We start from the raw sequence: 22,001 nt of genomic DNA on the forward strand, positions 1-22,001 counted from the left end.
CAGGCTGCACAAAGATTGCACAAAGGCCTACCGTCATTGCACTGCAAAATGCCTTCAATAAAATACCTTTTGTGGGTTTCCCAGTAACCTGTCTCTTAGCGCTTTGTGAAGACTTGAAAGGTTAACCTTACAAAGGTTGTTTACTTTTCTACGTGTGTTTCTCAATCCATCTCCTAAGAGTTACTCCAAGTGAGACCTTCCTTCATATATCTTAAGAGGCTGAATCCATGTTTCTTGAGTGGATTATTTGTAATTCACGTAGGTTTGAACATGCGTGAGATGAGTTAGATGGGCATGACTCAGATTGGAGAGCAGGTGATCATTATTACAAAGAACATAAATAAGAAATACTTTGTCAAAAGTCTAAATAAAGGAAGTTCTCAAATGAGGATGGCTGTAAACTATATCTTAATTATACAGTAGATTTGTATTGGCAAGGGATTCATAAATCAACGGCCAAAACATGTATAATAATTCATGTTTTTTTTTTCTTTTTAATTAAAGAGACACAAAATGTACTGCAACACTATCTTGGTCTTCCATCGTAGTCAGTGCATATATGTCCAGACAACATTTCTAGGCTCTAAGACATTTGTTCAATCTGAAAACTGTAATAAGGTATGGCTAAGACAGGTCCAGGCTTTTTTATGGTCCTTTATTTATTCACTCAGATTTTCCATGTACTTTATTTTCCTATGCTCTTCTCTATTGCTGATTCTATTGGGGCTATTGCTCCATGATTCTGTATGTTGTGTTCTGAAAGAGATAAACACACAGCGGGGGCGAATTCAATAATGTTTTTATTCTAATTTATGTTCCTTGTAATGATTCTATTCCATATACTTTCTTTGTTATGTTCTCTACTTTCTTTCAATCATGTTTTATCTTTTCTTAGTTCCTTTGTTCCTCTGCTTTTTTATGTAAAGCACATCAAATTGCCTTGCCTTGACTTAGGGCTAAGGACATTCTGGGAAACACCTTCGAAATGTTAAGGTATAGCTTAAAGTATAACTTTATGACATAGCATGAAGTAGTCTCTGGGAATCCCACCCCTGATAAATATAATATAATGCCAGGGTAATTATGCAGTTATGCGGTTTGCACTATGTATTTTTTTCTTGCCACTGTGCTGCAATGACTTGGCTTTGTACTTGACTTATCTCAGAACACCCTAAACCTGTGTGTGTGTGTGTGTGTGTGTGTGTGTGTGTGTGTGTGTGTGTGTGTGTGTGTGTGTGTGTGTGTGTGTGTGTGTGTGTGTGTGTTTGTGTGTGTTTGTGTGTGGAGGGGCCAGTTACTTCAGTGTGAATAACGATATGAAGTGAATCACAGGGAATCTGACTGGGAGACTTCATTGCTGTTCCACGCAAATGAGATTATGTTACTCCCTGGGGCTTCAGACCCGCACAATGTTTGGCTGGCACATTTGGTTTTCTTGTCACTCGTGCACCCTGCACATCATCTTTCCCTTGTTTATCAGTTTATCGGCATGTCCCTCTGGCTCGTGCAACAGATAGGGCGGCTCCCAGAAATGAAATCAAATACATTGTCACAGCTGTAATATGTCATGAAGATATGTGGCCCTCTAACATCTGGTGAGCACGTGGCAGATGCTCCGCAACCTGTAATCTGGTTAAATCCCTTTTCTTAATATCGGGGACAGTAACATCTAACATAGATTTAGCCTGAGATCAACTTTAGTTGGGAGCAAATTAACTTTTTTTCCCCAGGACGTGGCAGCCTGCAGCCTTTCTCGAGGACATGGCAGCCCGTTTCCCTCGGCTGTTTCAAACAGAAATGGATTTGCTGCCCATCATGTGATGTTTTTACCTTCTCCACAGATCCACTCACAGGATAGTCAGTAAGAAGCATTTAGAAATCAAAATGCTTAAGGACGCACAGTAAAATAGATTCAAAGTGTTACTTAAACGGAATACAATGAGAAAACAGCTCATTCACTCAGTAAATGCAGTTAATTGGTATGTACTGTAGGCTATAATTAAAAATATTTCCAACATTAGATATCTTGCATATTTGTAGTCTCCATTTGGTTAATTGACTGTGTATCAAGATGAAATACTCAATTAATTAAAGTGTGTGCGCTACCTGTGCTATTGTCTAACAAAAATTCATACATGCATTCAGGCTCATACATATGGGCATTGTTATTTATCATAATGGGTCTAAAATGAATCTCCATTACAAATAAAAAAAGAAAATATTAAGACACTTCATATAGGCTTCAAAACGAGTAGTCTGAGGCCAATTAAAACATATCTGACTTAATTGAATATCCAGAAATAGGATTGGCTCTCCGTAGAGGCCTGTAATTAGTCTGTGTGGACTTAATTTGGAGTGCTTTTTAGATTGCATTAGTACTCTTTCTTTCAGATATGTCTCTCAAAGAACTTTTCAGGAAGAATACGTTTAAAGTCTGTGTTTTTTTTGGTTTGGTTTTTTTGTTAAAAAAATAAATCAGCATTACCATGATCAAATAAATTGCCAAGCTGTTATTACTTGATTCAATTAATATTTATATTATGAAGCTAATCCCAGTGGTGCACTCAAATCATTAACATTAGCAAGCGTATATAATTTTCTGGTGAAGCTTGGTTTGAAAATGGGATGCATTAATTAATTTATTACGCAGTCTTTTGGTGGTCATGTGAATTTCCTTACACATCATGAAAACTGGAGATATTTATGGATTTCAGAGATTCAATTCAGTACCAATGTCATTTCAAGCTCATGTACGTACATGAGATACATACATGGTATCAGGTTTCTAGTTATACATTTTACCCTGAAAACTAATTAAACTAAACTGAACTAACTAAGATGCCATAGCAACCTATGCCACTTTTTAATCTTGACCTTTTTAAGAGACACTATCATATCGGTGGAAACTGTCATCAGTAATGACACTGTATGTCATGAACCTCCTGTCTTGGTATGTTTATAACATGATTAGGTTAGCCTTATGACAGAAGGGTCAAATGAAGTGTCACCCATACTGTAGACATTACATTACAAGGAGACATGATATGAATAACCTTGACATAGTTTAAAACATCGGGAGCTAATGCATCAATTCAGTGCTCTGTTAGTACAGCTATATAACACATATATAAACCCCTCATGGCAACTGACATACGAATAGAGTAACAATTGTAATCCAGCTAGTGTGACTTGCATAAAGGCTACTTTTGCATTTGGATGTCAGATTGAGATGTAAAGTTATGTCTGGATACTTTCCAGGTTGAAACTGTAGTCTAGAAAAGATATTACTGTAAAATGAAATGCTGTCTTCATTAGGCACTGATTGTGCGTCAACAGGTAATTTTTATAGTCATCTGGGACACTTTGTTGCTTGTTCCATTGCATTGATCTATTGTTTAACCACATTAGCAGACAGGTTCTCTTTAAAGCTACCTTTCCTGACTTGATGAATAGGGGTTTATATGAAGCACCATGTCCTGCATTGTATGTTTTTTTCAGTCTTTGGGCCAATTAATATTCAGCACTTGTCATATTCATTACCAAATCCTGGACTTTGCATAAGCTTGTTGAATGGATTTTCTGGTTTGTTGAATGGTTTCTGGAGAATATTGGGTTATGGGAAATAACTCTGTGTGTAAGTAAGACAATCCCAAGCTGGCAACTTCATTGAACAATCTTGTTTATATTGTAGAAGTGACCTATTTTTGAATGCAAGTTCCAAAGTTAGTCAAACAGCTTATCTGAAGGAAAGCTTTTGAAGGAGTGTATAGTGTTAATTTCATGTTGCTCAACGTATTGAGAAGAATCTTTTGGTGAATCCAGATTCATCTTTTAATCTTTTTGTCTACGGCAGTTTGGTAGATCTTGTCTGGACGTTCCCTGATGTGACAGAGGAAAGGCCTCTCTGTCAGTAGTGTAGATATTTGATTAGGCATTTACTAGCTCTGATACAGTCTCTGCCCTACTCTGTCCCCTACAGGCAACCCTGCTCAGGCATCCCAGTCCGCCGTGAGCATCCGAATCCTGGATGTGAACGACAACCCTCCTGAACTGGCAACCCCCTACGAGGCCTCCATTTGTGAAGATGCTAAACCTGGCCAGGTAGGTAACAGTCAGATTGATCTCTCACCACAACTCATAATGACACTTAAAATAGCAATTCACAGTGAGAAAAAAATAGCACTTGATAATCTGGGGTTAAACGCAATCTGTTTAATAATTTAGTCCTCACAAGATTTTGTTTACACACTTAGATATCTACAGCCTATCCAGGGGATACTTTGATTGAACAGATTTTATGCAGTTTGTTCCTCTTTACATAAGAAGTCAGACTCTCTCTTCTTCCCCACTGCAACAAACTGATTCTGTAAAGTGGGAATTGAGAACCTTTACTGCTCAAAGCCCAGTCTGAAAGCAATGCAGAACAATCAGTTTGTGTCAGTTTTAGTACAAAGCCAATTGCTTTCCCTTCTTGTCAGAATTGTTTCATTATTTCCTTGGCCTGTAGTTTGGACCCTTTTCAATTGAGAAAAATGATCTGTCTGACATTTTGTTCCAAAGGCAATTTATAAACTCATTTTTTTCCAGTAGGAGGCTTTGCTATAGGATTCATGGTTTGGTGCACTGGATAGCACTTTGTTGTATGGCCTTAAATAAATGCATTCTGTGTGAGTACTGGGACATTTTGTGTAATGAACGAGTGAATGAGCATGAAAGTGTGCAATATGTCTGCTGTTCTAAAGTGACATAGTCAATCTCGTTAATCCATGAAACACCAAATGTTTTACCAGCGCAAAGAAAGTTCTTAGCACAGGGATGCACAGGGCAAATGAGCCCTCACTCACTTATTGCCCTTTTTTATGAAGTAGAATATGCTCACCAGGAGAAAGTGTTTTCCTTCGAAAGACATCTCATTTTGTTAATGTGTGCTCCTATTGGCCAGCTGAATCTGCAACATCTCGGCCCAGATTCAAGAATGACACCAGAATTCCAATCCGCTGTGAGGACAGGAAAATATGAACTGAGTGATTGTTCTGTTTCATTTTCTCCCATTTCTAATCAACAACTCCCGGCTCAGTTGAAGCCAGGTATGATGTGCAGGGCTTTAAAATAATAATAATAAAAAAATAGAAAGACACAACGTCCAGCCAATGCCTCCTACTCTAATCACTGAAATGAGGTTGAAGCCTTTCCCCTCGTCCCAGTACATTAAAGCGCTCGCCGCCTTATGCGCTTGCACACTAGAGAGGCTTCCCCAGACAGATCCTCCTGTCCAGCCCTGGCCCCTCCACACCCGACCCGGCGTTAACCCTGTCCACGTAATCATCATTGCAGGCAGACATCACCCTGAAAAATTCCCTCCGTAGCCATTCTCCAGGGGGCTACTTCCTTCAAAGAGCCCACAATGTGTTGAGGGAACATTGGTGGTGGTAAATGAGAAAACATTATGTACTTCATACAGTATATATGGGATGTCTTTTTTTTCAGTTTTCTACTGACCTAGGTTTAGTGTTGATGGAAGAAAACCCACTTTCTGACCGCTCAGTACCCTGCAACAGTAGGGGTTGTCTAGTAAATATTGTCAGTGTTCTGACCTACTTCTGGGTAATGGCACTGAAATTATGTTGGTAAGGTCAAAGGTATTTCACAAAAGTCTGCTTTGTATTGGACAAAAAGCAAGAAAACAGCTCTCATCTATTTTTCTTTTTTCAAGTATTTTTCACACAATCTTCAGGGATCATTGTGTGTGTGTGTAACACTTTGGGGTATAAGGTCATAATTTGAGTTGATGCATTCAGAAATCAAAAAGTTCATAAATAGTATAAATAGAATTAAAAGGTTAAACACATTTAGTGTGGTGATCTTACAGTTGGTTAATATTTTGTTGATGTTTTCTGGCTGTAGTTTCATGGTTAAGTTCATGGACTGTATTATTTACAAGGTGTGGTGGTCAAGTGCTAAGTGTATAGTGATTGCAATGTTGTTAAAATACTTGGTATAAATATGTTTTACATTATTTGTATGTAGCCGACCAATCAGGAGGGAGGTAAAGGTTGTGGTTAGCCGGAAGGGAAGATGAAATTGAGTAAGGGGAAGAGCGATGACAAAAAAGGGAAGAACCCGCTGTATATTTACCAATGACTTAAAAGTGAGAATATGTATTTCTATTGAGTTTAGAGAAATATAATAATGTAAGTGCATAACCCATGAACGTCATAAGTTATATATCTGAGGGTCAGATGGTTTGGGAACAATTTCTTCGATGTTCCACTGCCAGCCTGCCATCTTGATCAGGGCGAGCTAGTGAATGTGAGTGAGAAAGTAGTTTTTTTCTGGGATGTTCTTGGACTTGGCTTGTTCGCCAACACCGTGATCTTGAAATTGGCTGCGCTGCCAAATCATCATGCTATATACTGATAGGTCAATTTAATACATAGCCTTCATAAATGTGTTCTCCTTTGCCTTCCACCTATTACACAAGGTAAGTATAATGGGTTCATAATGACCAGTGGCCTGGGCCCATGAATTGTGGGGGTGTTAGTCAGCCAGTCCCTAAAACCCCACTATTTGTACTGTAAATTGGCTGGAGGGGATGCAGAGGGGAGAGAGAGGAGGGGGGGACGATGGTGCCGTGAACATACATTTTTCTATTCTCGGATACATAATTAATCAATGTGGTAACGTGGGTAGAAAACAGACTTGTGAGAGAGAGAAAAAATGTAATTACCTCACTTTCTCCTACACCTGGTGCACAAGCTGTGTATACAGGCCTTCTCCTGTTTGGTTCATTTGTTGGCAGAGCAAGAGCCAAAAGAGTATTTTATGGAAACTATGTGTGTATGTAAGTTTATTCTGAAATGAATGCTGCATTAAAGGACATGATAGGGAAGATGGAAGCGGAGGTCTCTTGATTTATGGAACTAGTAGGGTCAGTGAACAACAACTTCATCAAAAATGATCAATAGGCATGTTTCATGTGGCTTGTTAACTTCTTGATGATTTCCTTGCTTTCTGGTCTGGCATGGCATGCAGACCATGACACATTCACCTCGTCTGCCATGGAGACGTATTTTCATGTCTCGTGATGGGGCTTGTCTGTGAAGCTTCATAAGGCATAGCCGTGCAATTCTAATCAGTGACGTGTTGAGTCATTTAAGAAACCGTCAACAAAACAATATCCACAGTAAGCCCAATTAGAAGGCTCTAAGACATTCAACTCGATGCTCCATGTTAGCACTCATCCTCTCAGTGTGTTTTGCCTCACAGCTCAGGTCTGGTGACAGGACAGTGAAATCAGATTAGCTAAAGCCTTTAAATGCATGGGGTTTGATCCCATTTGAAGGATGACAACACAGCGTATTTGTTTGTGTTTAAAGGAGGAACAAATCTGAGGGGGAAAATGGCTGAAGACACAAATAAAGGACTTAAGCGACACAGGATAAGCAGCTTTGGATCCGGGACACACTTCCTCGCGCTGGTGCGACTGTCTTGCGAACGTGGCAAAAAAACTCAAACAAACCATGTTTTGCATTCGGGTTTGTTGGCTCTGGTGCCATTCCTTCAGATGAAGGCAGAGACGGAGAGACTGAAGGCTTGTCCTTTTGTGATCTCATGATGATCGTCATCCAAGCTCCACACAAGCAGGGGGTGTCTTTCAATCAAGGGTTTTGGGGAGAGGGGAGGATTTAATGATGTTATTAGTCACCCTTGAGTGATCCGTATGGCTCCTCTTCACAATCAGCAGCCAAAGGCCGCTGGTGAGATAAAGAGGGAAAAAAAGAGCCACGTGTCCTTTATCATGTGCGATTTCTCAATTCAAAAAGCACGTCACTGAGTTACGGGTGGGCTGTGACACGAAACCACTTGTCACCCAGCAAGTCTCTTTCTTTCTTTCTCTCTCTCTCTCTCCTTCTCGCTCTGTCTGTTTCTCCCCCTTCTCGGCCCCCATCCCAGCCCCATTCTCCTTGACTGCCCTCGTCTGATTGACAGATGAAGCAACTTTGACTGTGCAAGGCTCCTGTCCACATCCCTGTGGTATTTTGGATATTGGGCTGATTAAATACAAAGGGACAGATATCATATAGTGCCATGTGCGCAGGAAAAGGCCGGGTGGAAAGGCAAATACTAAGAATGGCCCGGGGACGAGAGGCCTGTCAACTCGACACAAGATATCAAACAGCCCTGCATGGGTCCCTGTGACAGATTGCAAGGGTTTAGTCCTCCCCTGGGACAGACAAAGCCAGATGACTAATGTTGAGCCTCTCGAAAGCCCCACAATGCACTAGCAAATGTACTCTACACTCATGATACACACACACAGACACGCATATGCATGCAGACACACACACACACACACACACACACACACACACACACACACACACACACACACACACACACACACACACACACGCACACACACATACACATGTCAAAGGAAAAGCAACTTGAATTTAAAGATTGGGGCCTTTAAGTATGTGTTTTCCTATATTTAGTTGTTACTTTTCATTTCTATAACTAGGGATGAATTTTTCAACCCCCTCCCCCACACTCACACACACACACACACACACGAAGACACACAGACAAACAGAAATCTCCTCATCCTTGAATATTTGTTTGACATTATACACATCTTATTTTTCAAACTCCTGTTCTTCTTCTTCTTCTTCTCAGATCCTTAGTTTTACAGTTACAGTTTTACTTGAAGCAGTAAATCTAGAGCTTGTTTTTTCTCCCCAGAAATAATCTTTCTTGTTCTAGTTAACTCCCACCAATGTGAACATAAACACAGCATCAGACCCTTTAGTCTGGATTGGCCCTTCAGGACATGGGATAGTCTCCTTCTCCTGCTTTCCAGGGTCACTGAAGCTTACAGGTCAGGAAGGGGACCACTGGATAGAAATCTAATTAGGCAATTGTGCTTGGGGGAGTTGCATTTGCTAGTCAATAAACTCCCACACACACACACACACACAAACACACACACACTTTCTCTCATTCTCTCTTTATTTCTCCCTCGCTCTCTCTTCTGCACACACTGGAAGCCATAGGGACTGCAGACAATGCAGCATATTTCAGATCACCACTATTTGTTGTCCTTGACACTGCTTTCCTTCTTTATTATCTCCCCAACAATGAACATTCATTTGGTTAAATAATGAAATATTGTGTTTTTGTTCCTGGGCTTTCCTATTGTTTTTTGTTTAGTTTTTTTCATCATTATTTTCGCAGACCAAACAGGAGATAGTCGGTTCAAAGCGTCACAACGGGGAGACAATGCCGACTTTGTTGCCAAGAGTACTCGTCTCGTTGTTTACCGGCTGGATTAAATGAACGTGTTGATGCGGGTGGCTAGATAGGGAATGCACACAGCAGGTGTCTGGCATCAGTATGCCCCTTGTCTGCTTGTTTGTGCTCTGTGCGAAGATGAAATGTAAAAAATGGAGGGGAAAAAAAGTCTGAATCTTGCGTTGAACTTTTAAACACATTTGCTGTTGTACAGGAAAGACAACAGTGAGAGTTTGTTCATGGTCCCCATGCAATTTATCCCTGACAGGCCGCCACCTGAGGATTGATCTTTAAATTGGCTCAGACTGCTTTGCAGAAAGCAATGAATTGAGGACAGCAGTCCATCTGTAGACACAAGCAATTGCTGCGTATTAACATTCATGACTCTCTATATCAAACATGGTGAAAATGAACACATTACCCACTTGCACAGCCAAGGCAATAGGATGCCTTATGTCGTTTCTTGACATAAAACAAATCTGTGATAGATGCCATTTCCATTAAAAATATAAAATTGATAAAGAATAATGGAATGTATAGGACAGATCTTAATCACCAGAACTGAGGTTGGGGTTAAATGTCGGACATTGTTATCGAGTACAAGAAACAAAATCCTTTTTTTGGACACTGCACACACATACACTCACACACACTATACAGACCAAAAGGAATACATTCACTCTTATTGAAGGTCTACCCCCTTTAAACACTTATAGTTACACTGCTTGCAAAAGAATAACATAACAGGTTAAAGCCACAGTTATTCCATAAGACTCAAGTTTGGCCATGGCTTCACCATGTCAGGGTGAAAGAACAATAGTGGCTCTAATTAGATGTTGTGTTCAGTTCAGTTTGAACTGGTCCTTAAAAATACCCCAAAAAATAATAAGAAAAAAAGGAGAGAGAAAGAGAGAGTGAAAGAAATTGAGAGCCCTTTGCTTTTCAAACAAACAAGCTGAGGTTGGAGAAAGTGAAGACAAAATATACTAAAGTAATTGTTGGATTTATTCCCATGGGACTTATCCACAGAAGCATCTCAGTAGGCCAAGTCAGGGAAATCACGTCCTCAAGGACACTGACTTAAAACCCATACTTTGCCACTCTGAAAATGGCTTGCTTTAATCATTGTGAAAAGTGCCACTGTGAGGACTACGGCTGTTTATTATATGAAGCCTCCTTTGAACACAAACACTGAGAATATATAACCCTTTCGCTGGAGTCCAGAGTGCACCTGAGTGCATATGCATATGCGTTTTAGCTTTTTCTCTTTCTATCCTCCCTCCACCCCCCACCCCCCCTGCCCTTTCGTGTGGGTACAAAAGTGTTTGCATGAGTGTGTATGCGTGAGTTTCGTCTGTGTGTGTGTGTGTGTGTGTGTGTGTGTGTGTGTGTGTGTGTGTGTGTGTGTGTGTGTGTGTGTGTGTGTGTCCTTCTGACTTCCACCTGACTGGAAATTAAGGGGAAAAACGTTGAGCACGGGGGAAATGTCGTTGGCTGCCTAATTTTCCAATTTGGAATTTACTTCGACTCCCTGACGAGTGAAATAAATTCTCTGTGAGCCTATTGACAAGCATATAATGAGAAAAGAGCAATAAGCCAAAGTTGGATTTTTGAAGATGATTGCCTGAAGTGGTTTCCCTCTCCCAGTCCCTTTTTCTCCTTTTTATAAGTACACCCATCTGTTGTTTTACATGATCTGCTAATTTAATAAGCGTGGCGTGGAGCAGAAGCATGGGTGAAAACGGGGTCCCACTCGCCCTCTTAGTTTCCCACGTGTGAGACTGCCACGCTGATTTATAGCCAAGAATTGAAATTCATCAGCCAGAGCAAGAGGGGGATCTTAAGCGCTGGCAGTTATAGAAGGGAAAGATGAGCACATTATGAGGATGTTGCCATTTTCAAGAATGACTTTGGTCCTTAATTGTTCCTTTTTTTCTGTTCTCCCTTTTTTCTATCCATTTCTCTTATTTTCTCTTGTTGCTTCCTGTAGATTATTCACACAATTAGTGTGGTGGATAAAGATGAACCCCAGTCTGGCCATCGATTCTACTTCACCCTGGCACCTGAGGCAAACAGCAACCGCCATTTCACCCTCTGGGATGTCAAAGGTAAGGTTTGCACACTACCTCATCACACACATCAAAGGGCAAACATTTGAATCTTTTATGAGAGTTCTTTACATGTTGAATTAGTAACATTTTTTATGGCGCCCATTTGTTGCTTCAGTAATTGTTCTCATATGAGTCACTGATTGCATGATGCATATCCTCAAGGTAGAACATATCAGTGAGTCATCATGAAATAAATAATAAAAATGCAGTTAAGGTTAATGCTGCAATTTTCATCAAATGCAAACACTGCCTGGACAAAACTGACTGGAAACAAGCTGAATGCTACTATACATTAGACTCTATAGTATTTTCCATGTATATGTTTTTTTAATGGTTTTTTTTTTGGGGGGGGGGGGTTATTGTTGCTCTGCTAACACTGTCCAATCAACCCAAACAAGATTTATTTGTTAGCAAACGGCTCTTTAGAGACGTGAACATAACTGGATGTGACGTGTGGGTAAATCAAGATTGATCTGACACGATGAAAATGTCAGGGGAGAGAGCCAGGGAAATGTCAGCGCGTGGTCTGCTGTGTCGGCACTCCCATGCCCCAGTGAGGGCCGCAGAGAGCTGCTCATGGACCCCTCATCAGCCAGCATTCAGTCGCTCTACACACAGACACACACACACACACACACACACACACACACACACACACGCACACACACACACACACACGCACACGCACACACAGACATGCGTACACACACATATACAAAACACACCGACACACACACATATACACACACAGACATGCATACACACACATATACTCACACACACACACACACACACACACACACACACACACACACACACACACACACACACACACAGACATGCGTACACACATATACAAAACACCGACACACACACGCATACACACAGACATGCATACACACACATATGCACACACACACACCCACAAACACACCCACACAAACACACACACACATACGCACACACACACAATAACAGAAGCTATATTTAGACGTGAAATTACATAGCAGGACGACATTTCAGCAAACACATCAGCAATGTCATGAATGACACGGGTCATATGTGAAGGAGACTTTTCAAAAACATAAATATGTGCAAGGCCTTTGCACAGCATCTCACAAACCTCCCACAGCCTTCACAACCCCCAGGCCCCAACACACACACACACGCACTCACACACACACACACACACACACACACCCACACACACAGAAATACACAGGCATTTTTATCATCCCACCTCTTTTTTTGTCCACCCTACTTCTGTTTTCATGGACACATTTGTCAGCCTGTCAGATTCAATCTGTCACATTTTCCTTTCACCATCACGGCTTCACATTGCATTCTGTCTTATTGAGCTTTGACACATGAGGACAAACATGACGCTTTTTTATGGCACAAAACTTTTCAGTCATTGTTAGAAGTACAGACAAACAATAGTTTGTCACTGATGGAGCAGCTCTCGTGGGATATAATTAAATTACTGCTCAGGAGCACGAGCATCAAGTAACAATGGTAAGCTTCAGGGAGTGCTGAAATTCTAACTATACATTATTAAACAGGATATTTTATGAAGTGTCAGTGTTATGCATGATCAGAGAAGAAGGCATGACTCACAAATTCAATTCATCATGAATTTGTGTATTGTGAGGAGAAAACAAAAAGTCAGGTTTAAAGTATAAACACGTGCATTACCTCTCAAGTAATGTTAAGTATTGTTTTAATTCATCTTAAGCTAAACTTAGAATGTGTACTCTCTCTTAGAAACACTTGTTTGTAATTTAAATTGTACTATACATTTGTGGGTTATCTTTTAACCAGTGTCCTTTTAACCAGCTAGTTTCCTCATAACTTCTTATTTCATGCCTTTTTTTGTAAACATGAAATAATTGTTGGTGTCCTGGCTCTTGCCTTAATGTCTGCTTTAACTAAAACCCGATTTGTCTCACAGTTATTCAACTGTTCAGACATAATAACAAAATAATAAGGAATTGTCATTGAGGCCTAATACAATTTGCCTCCCAATCGCCTGTTAACATTACAGACTATATCATTGTCTTGGTTTGAACTCACAGCATATTAAATCTTACCAATTAACATCGTTTACACTGCTCCATTAGAGTTGATATATTGCTCAGCCTTGTCAACTTCCTTTGTAATCTCCAGATAATACTGCCGGCATAAGGACCCAGCGGTCTGGCTTCAACAGGCAGGAGCAGAACATTTACCTTTTGCCCATCCTCGTGGTGGACAGCGGACCCCCAGCCTTGAGCAGCACGGGCACTGTGACCATCCATGTGTGTGGCTGTGATCCAGATGGGGCCATCCAGTCCTGCAATGCCACAGCCTACGTCATCTCCGCAGCCCTCAGCCCCGGAGCCCTCATCGCCCTGCTGGTCTGCATGCTCATCCTTATCGGTGAGCTATGAGGCCATGACCTTAGTTACCATGGTAGATGGAAACAAAAATGAAAAATAGAAAATGAGAAAAAGGGATCTCTTAAAGCGTTATGCTGCATTCAAATGACCCTAAGAATTTCCTTGTCATGCATTTGCATGAAGCTGATGCAAACATGCCATATGGGTTCAGTTAGAGTTCAGCGATGTTGTTTTCAACTTCAAAATAATGCAGGAAAGTCGGTGGATTCATTGTATAAAATTACATCAAATTAACTGTGAACTTGATGTGCATTATGATTAGCCTAATGGCATGACTAGATGGATTAATGGAAAATCCAGATGTCCTGGCTTCCACTGGCATGCAGATGTAACACTCAGAGCTGTGTTGTCATTTTGAAAATAAGACGCATAGATATGATGAGCCCATCGCTGTTCTGAGACATATCTTGTCAGTTAGCTAGCTAGCTTGATAACTCTTCATCCTATAAATCGGATAAGGTACATTTTAAAATCTAAAAATCCATACTTGATACCTACACATACACAACAAAACATTATTTAGTTTTTCTGCAACAAGGAGATAGTTGTATGAGCAGCCTAAACCCCAGCCCTTTGAGACATGTTTGTGTCAAAGCTAGCATCCATGTTGTTTTGTCCTTTGCTGCTATGGCTCCCTGTCATGCTTGCTGTCGTGCAGAATCAAGAGCATTGAATCAGAATGCTGGTTCCTTTGGCAACAAGCTGGTTTGGGAGTTTTGGAGGGTTTTATGGGATAAGCGTGATGGAGAGCAAATGACTGGAGATTGTAAACCTTACTCCCTTAAGCCCTGTGGTAGTGACGAAACTTTACAGCAGACTTGGATTAATTTCCTTGTTAGCACACCTGTCTTCCATCTGTACTATATATACCTCATTACACTGAATTTACTGTTCAACATTAGTTACAGTGTTATTCACTATGTGAAACACAGTGACATTCTGTGCTCGAGTATCCATATACCTAAGCCTTGATCTAACTCTTAATGTCAGTACAACGTATATCGATGCGCTGTCCTCATCATTTCTCTGTCTTCTTGACTTCACCCAACAGTGTTGTTACAGTGGAGCATAGACTGGTAGCTGCAGCTCATCTCTGAATTTTGTTTCCTCTTTGTTTCCACTGTCTGTTATGTCAGGTTGGCTGTAACCTTCCAGTGGAACCTGGAGTATGGTGTGTGTTGTTTTGATAGATAACTTGGTGACCCTGCCTGTCTTTGCACTAGTAAGCAATTGTGTTGATGAAGATACACAAGGCTGTGTTTGATGAAAGGGCACACCTGTGCTTTCCAGTGAAGATTCACTTTGTTGGCCTCTTGGTGTGTGCCATTCTTCTGTGTGTCATCTCCCCTCTCACTTAGGGACTTGTCAGTGTGAGTGCCCTTTGGCATTGCTGTCCTGTTGGATTACCTTCTTATTTGGCTGATGAGTAATTTTTGTCATCACAGCTCTCACCAAACATAAAAAGAATGCATGTGTTAATGCTAAAAGCTGACAAACTGCTAATAATGTGACTTGCTCTTTTGAACTTTTGACATTGTTATCATGTGGAAAGTGAACTAACATTAGATTTTTACCGTAATTATTGTTATTATTATTATTAATAATAATAATAATAAAGAATATATAATAAATATATAATAAACAATATATGATATTTTGTTATTATTATTATCATTATTATAATATTAAAGAATAGATGACACAAAATATTGCCTTCATAAGCTACTGGCTATTGGACAAAATATGTCAGCATAGTTTACAGACTTACACTTCTTTGTGTAAGCCCTTGCTTACACAAGCTGTCTCTCTTTCATATTTCGGGTATTTGTGTTTTCTCTACTGCCTTCTCTATACCCACCATAGCGTGATAATCTAGTTTTTTGTGAAAGCATACATACATCTGACATGTATTGTTGTGCACTCCAGGTTATTTACCAGTGCGATCAAGGCCCTATTGTGTCTCCCTTCTAAAAGGCCACTCAGCCTGTGCTGTTGTCACCAGTAAGCCAGGCTACAACTTGTCATCCGGAACCAGTATGCCTCTGAAGGTCAGGTGCTAGACTTCACTGGCAAGAAGAACCATGGATATCTGTTCAAAAGAGGGTGTGTTGTGTAATGAAAAAGAGCACATCAAAATTGTAGTTTTACTTGCATATTTCTTCAATATCTATCACAAGTGGTGGATTTTTCGGCCCATATGTTTCTCATATGATCGGATCATGAGGCATATGATTCACTTTATGCTCTTGAACTGAAATGAAGAAGGGATCTTGGTCCTAACCCATCTGTGTGTGCCGCATTGACCACCTCCACTCCTTTCCTATCCACTATACAATCTGAACGCACAAAAAAGCTACCCTTTGTCTGATTGTATGCCTCTGGTCTACTGACCGACTGTTGCTGCAAGTGGTCTTTTTTGTGTCTGTGACAAACAATTATGTCACAAGCAAAAAGCATAGGTAAAAAAATGCTTGATGTTGGATCCTTCTGACTTGACCACTTGTCAGGGTGATTTGTGATGGTGTACTTCCAGTGTACTCCTACTCCTACTACTCTCAGTGGTTGTTGTGGAGGTGGGCATTGCTACCTCTGATGTCGTAGATGTCCATCAGTTAGCCTGAGCCTGAGAACACCAGCTTGTTTGTCTGTTGAAGCTCAGCGGGTTGCAAGCCATGCATGGCCGGCACTCCTCTGTGTTGGCCCCCTCGGCAGGACCCTGTTGGTTGATTGGTGTAAGGTTGAGCAGGTCATGACTTTTTCCTTGGTGATTTGGTTTGACTCCACTACCCACTATACCATGTATGGAAAGAAATTGACCTAAGTATTGGAACCAAAACAAGATAAGTTTTATATGAATCCAGAATTATTTTTACGTAGAGTAAGCTAGATGTAACAGGAGAGTAATATAGAACATACTTAAGCAATATAGCACGAGTGGGAGTGGGGTAGGTAAGGGATAATCCCACGGGTGGTGTTCGGCCGTAGCCACCGAGGCCAGCAATGCGCTATAGAATTTTTCATCGCGGAGTGATTTATTATTAGCTGTGAGAAGTCCCCGTCGGGTTGTTCTGGGATAATCCATGGCATGGAACTTCTCTCGTCCAATCAGAAACAGCTAAATAACGTGATAGAACCCAATTGTTTTATAATATTGAATAAATAGTACATTGATGTACTTATCGATGTACTATCTCTTAAAGATGTACTATCTATTAGTAAGGTTACTCATGGTTTTCCTCTTATGTTCTGTGATGTCTTCTGACTTGAAATATACTGTATTGTGTCCCTTTTTAAAAATTCCTAATTTCAACAGCAAGAACACTGAGACATTTTTTTTCGTCAGGCTTTTTAGATGATGCTCTCTTTCATGTGGGAGAAGAGGCTTTTGCTCAGACAGGAGCACATACAATATAGGGTTTTATGAATGACATCAACCCTCTTTGCCATCCAGAGTGCTGTGGACATATTGAACGATGTCGCCATGGTTAGGAAATAGCTGGCTCAGCACTCCTGTCCCCACGGCACACCCGGGCCTTTAAATAGACACAGCTTTCCAGACATTCCCAGATACTAGCACTCTTATTTCACTCAGTTGGCTAACCAAACAGAAAGGGCTTGTGTTGTCAATTCTGAAAGTTTCATGAATGCCCTTTCTCTTTTTTTTCTCTCTCTCTCTCTCTCTCTCTCTCTCTCTCTCTCTCTCGCTCTCTCTCTCTCTCTCTCTCTCTCTCTCTCTCTCTCTCTCTCTCTCTCTCTCTCTCTCTCTCTCTCTCTCCAAACATGCACCCCATGGCAATTTGGAGAGAATATATTGTGTTTGTTTCAGTCCTTTTCTGTTTTGGGAGTGGTGTTTCATGTTTGTCATGGTTTTAAATGAGTCAAGTTGCATCTAGGTCGTTGAGGTTGTCGTAATGAGCTCTATGTTACTGCCATTTTAATGTTTATGGCTCTATTTCATTTCTCAATCATATCAACTATGAAAGTATGCAAGAACAATTAATATTTGATTTGCTTGTGTACAGAGCTGTTCAAGTCGTTATGCTAAATTATTTCATGTTGCAAAGGAACAGGGAATGGCATAGTTCCTCCAGAATATAATTTCATAGCCTATAAAAGTATGTTTCTATGTCTTCAGTTAATATTTAAAGCAGTTTGTGTCTAACACTTACACCATATAGGCCCAAATATATTAAGATTGCATGATGTCATTATTGAATTATTATATTAAGAATATTAAATGCATTCAGAATTCTATTCATAGATACCACATGGTCATTCATTGCTCCATGCCTTTACTATAAACTATTGTAGAACCTATTGTTCTTCATAATAATTCAAATGTTAAACTTAATACACACAATTATTCCACATTTACCATCTGTTATAAGTAAGCTTGGTTGTGCCGAGCCGGAAGCTCTGAGGGCCCTGTGGTCTAAGCAGCTAAGAGTCTAAGCATCTGGGAAAGGAAGAGGACATAAAAGAATGAGAAAGGGCAGTGCCGGATTCACTGAGTGGAGAGCCTGGGTGCTGAGGGGAGACAATCAGCAAGAGCTAACAGGCTCTGTCTGGCACTGTTGAGTTCCTAACCATCCCCGTTAAACGTCTCTTACTCCGAATGTGGGAGTGGACGAGATTTGGGCTCGAGAAGTGTGTGTGTAAATGATGTTGTAGTGTGTGTGTGTGTGTGTGTGTCTGCTGGAGGGGCAGGGTGGAGGGAGAGTATTTGGCTCTCCACAGGCTGCATCGCCCCTATGAGATCAGCAGTGGCATGATGAGGAGAATGAAAACAAATTTCTGCCTAATTACCCGCAAAACAAACACTCCCTCCATCAGTTCGTTCCAGGGGTGACGTGATGAATCCATTCCGACGTGGTGAGGCATCTGTGCACATCCGTCCCAATTACGGCCCATCTGCCGTGATGCCGTCCCCGGCGCGCCCAGCCCAAGGGTAAATTAGCCGTCTTGTCAGGGCCGCTTATTGGAACATCTGTAGGTGGAGAAGCCGCCACATGTTTGCCGCGCAGGTACACGCTGCAGAGGTAACACCTTGGCCCGGGACAAGTTCGCACACGTGTCAGGAGTGCAAAGGTTGCTCCGCGCGGTCACTCCCTCGGTCAAGCGATCATGTTCGTTCGACGTTAACCCTTGACACTTTGGGTGACGCTGTTCCGGGTGATCTGCCGCTAGAGGGGCCACTGGTCTTGAATATTTAATGGGCGAAAAAAGATGTGTGTCGATGCCAGTAGGCTGCATCGCTGGGGCGGTGGAATCTTAGTGGATTTTTCATCAGTTGCATAATTGCTTTGGAAAGCTTGGCGCCATCAAGAAGCAGGGCTGTGAAATTGAAGCAGGTTCTGCTGAACACCCCTGGTGATGAGTTTGTCAGACAGTGCCAAATATGAAACAAAGGCGAAATGAGATGGACAAAAAGAAGGAGGGCTGACGTCTCCCTGTGGCTCAGTGCGAGTGAGTAGGGGCGCCGCGGCAGTGGTGGCGGCAGCAGCAATGGCGGGTTTTGTGAGGCAGATCATCGCTCTGTGTTTCCCGTGCGGGAGCTGCAGATGATCAACATCCCCGACCTCATTCCTCAGACCGCGGCTCTCTGGGCGCCGCTGTGCCATTTTCCTCTGTGTGATTTCTCAAGTCATTTGCACTGAATAAAGACAATTACAGCCCCCCTCCCTGCACAAGTCATTTATATAGATTAATATGACCATCACTGTTTTCCCGAAACCATTGTGAAGAACAGGAAAAAAAGCTTTGGCAGGGAAGGTGAAAAACATGGCGCTATGGCCTCATCAACAGGCACAAAGAATCCCTGCCTTAGCCTTATCTGTGTCTTCTTATGATGAGTGAGGTCATGAAAGGAAATTAGGATATGATTTAATGTTCGTAAGGCTTAACATTAATCATATTTAATAACGTTTTACGTATGTGTTCACATAAACAAACCATGAACTTTAGTATTTGCGCAGCCTTCATTATATTGATTGCTGTCGTTAATATTTTATCTATGATAACTTCTGCTTTTAATTAATGTTAATAAATGGAACTTTAATGTAAAGCATTACCATAACCTTAATGAGTGGCTGCTCACAGTCTGCGCTAGCTATTATGTGTGCAGAGAAATCACAGATTCTAAAAGGCTGGCAAAAATTGGAGCATTCAAGTGACACCAAAGAATCTCAAAAAAAAGGCTTAATCAGGAGCACCAAGGCCTTTTCATGGAGACTTTTATTAATTTGCGGCGGCGCTCTGTCGTCGTCTCACCTATCGGCTTCAGGCTTTTTCAAAGCCCTTCTTTTACCTGGAGCCCCTCAACGTACAAACACGAGAGCGCTGTGGACTGACCCCGGGCTTCTCTCTCTTTGACTTCTCTCTTTGACTGGGTATGGTTAGGTTTGATTACCACACATCTTAGGAGTTCTATCAGGATGCTGCTGGAAGGGATTGGGAATCTAACCAAAAGTCAGTTTAACTAATTACAAATGGAGATGCTAATGAAAATAATTCAGCTTGGATTAAAGGCTCATTGATTTATGGGCATGAATAAGGCTTTTGTTTGCGTCTGTTCCATTAGTCGATTAACTGATCCGTCTCAATTGTTTTCATTTTCAAATCAGATTTGTATTACTCAGTCATTACAGAAATCTATGCAGGCGTTACCTCGGCACAATCATATCTAGATTTGCCTTGTGCGGTTTTATCCTTAGTAATCCATGGATGGCTCTCGGTGGCCTGATAGGCTTATCGACTTTTATTAAAATGTCAAGCACATACTGTAACGCTTAAAGAATCATTAGCTTGACGCTAACTGTGTTCACTTAAAAATCAATATAGCTGCATTCAAAACTTAGTGTTTCATTATCTCCACTCATCTTCTCATATATACTGCGTCTGGACAAGCCAGACGAGCCATCAGGCGCCTTCAAATCACAGTGGATAAAAGTAGGAAAAAAATGCTTTTGTAATAAGATATAAAGACCAAAATGTCATTGTATGAGTATACTGTCATAACTGTAATATTTTGTCCGTTTTACTTTGCAACCTCAAAACACATTCCAAGAAGGGAAAACCATTGTTGTCTTTTAATAAATTGAGAAAATCAACCAATCAATCAAATCATCTATCACTGAAGAATATTTGAAATGTTCTGCTTGTTGGCCTCTCAGTCTGTTATTCCCTGACACCTATAATCTCCACTCTAATCTGCTTGTGTATTCTCTCCTCCTCAAAGTGCTGGTGTTGCTGATCCTCACGCTGAAGCGGCACCGCAAGGGCCAGCGTATGTCCGAGGAAGAGGAGGACATGCGCGACAACGTCATCAAGTACAACGACGAGGGCGGCGGTGAGCAGGACACGCAGGCCTACGACATGAGCGCCCTGCGCAGCCTCTATGACTTCCCAGAGGTGAAGAGTGCTGACTCGGGCGCCGAGCTGCCCTGCCTGCCGCAGTGGATCCAGAGCCGCGTGAGCGGTGACGGCGGTGCGGCGGACTTCTCACTGTTCCACGGCTACATCCGCAAGAAGGTGGAGCAGGCAGACGCCGACCTCTCAGTGCCGCCGTACGACTCCTTCCAGACGTACGCCTTTGAGGGAACCAGCTCTCCCGCACTCTCCCTCAGCTCCATCCGCACACTCTCCACCACCTCAGAGCAAGATTTCTCGTACCTCAGTGACTGGGGGCCTCGGTTCAGGCAGTTGGCTGGTTATTATGCCCCGGGACAGCCTGAGGAAGAGGGCTCCTAGCCTCTTCCTCCTCCTCCACCTCCTGCCGCCGCCAGCACTCCATCTCACTCATATTGACAGTCCAGTGTCCTAACTGTCCTTGAACCCACTCCCCTGTGACACTTTGGAAACCCAGTCAGTTATGACAGTTTCATTACTTTAAAAAAAATAAAAAAAGTCAATTTTTTTCTCTTTCTCCAGTTGTGGATTAAAATGGGGTGATGAACTGGGCTCTGGGTGTAGCTAAGAGACCGGGTGGAAGCCAGGTATTATTGACCCATAATAGTAAGGGGGAAAAAATCACAGATACACACCACTGCTCTTTGACCAACATCATGGATTTTTTTTTTCATTAGTATTTGTGCTTTTTTTTCCTCCATGGAGGCAGAGACCAGAAATAACCATTTAAAGGAAAACGAACATTATGGCATTT

The 22,001-nt window shown here is 41.5% G+C and overlaps 1 protein-coding gene across 1 annotated transcript in view; it reads left to right on the forward strand.

Annotated features, from left to right (window-relative positions):
- cdh22 (cadherin 22) overlaps window positions 1-21,589 on the forward strand; it is a gene marked incomplete at both ends in the record, with an annotated part of 48,623 nt that extends 27,034 nt beyond the window's left edge. The window contains 4 exons of the mRNA XM_080845442.1: window positions 3,980-4,101; window positions 11,282-11,399; window positions 13,569-13,820; window positions 21,078-21,589. Coding sequence (XP_080701568.1) covers window positions 3,980-4,101; window positions 11,282-11,399; window positions 13,569-13,820; window positions 21,078-21,589 — 1,004 coding nt within the window. The remainder of the gene's footprint in view (window positions 1-3,979; window positions 4,102-11,281; window positions 11,400-13,568; window positions 13,821-21,077) is intronic.
- Between the last annotated feature and the right edge of the window lie 412 nt (window positions 21,590-22,001).

Source organism: Sprattus sprattus (genome assembly GCF_963457725.1).
Source record: "Sprattus sprattus genome assembly, chromosome: 10".
NCBI lineage: Eukaryota > Metazoa > Chordata > Actinopteri > Clupeiformes > Clupeidae > Sprattus > Sprattus sprattus.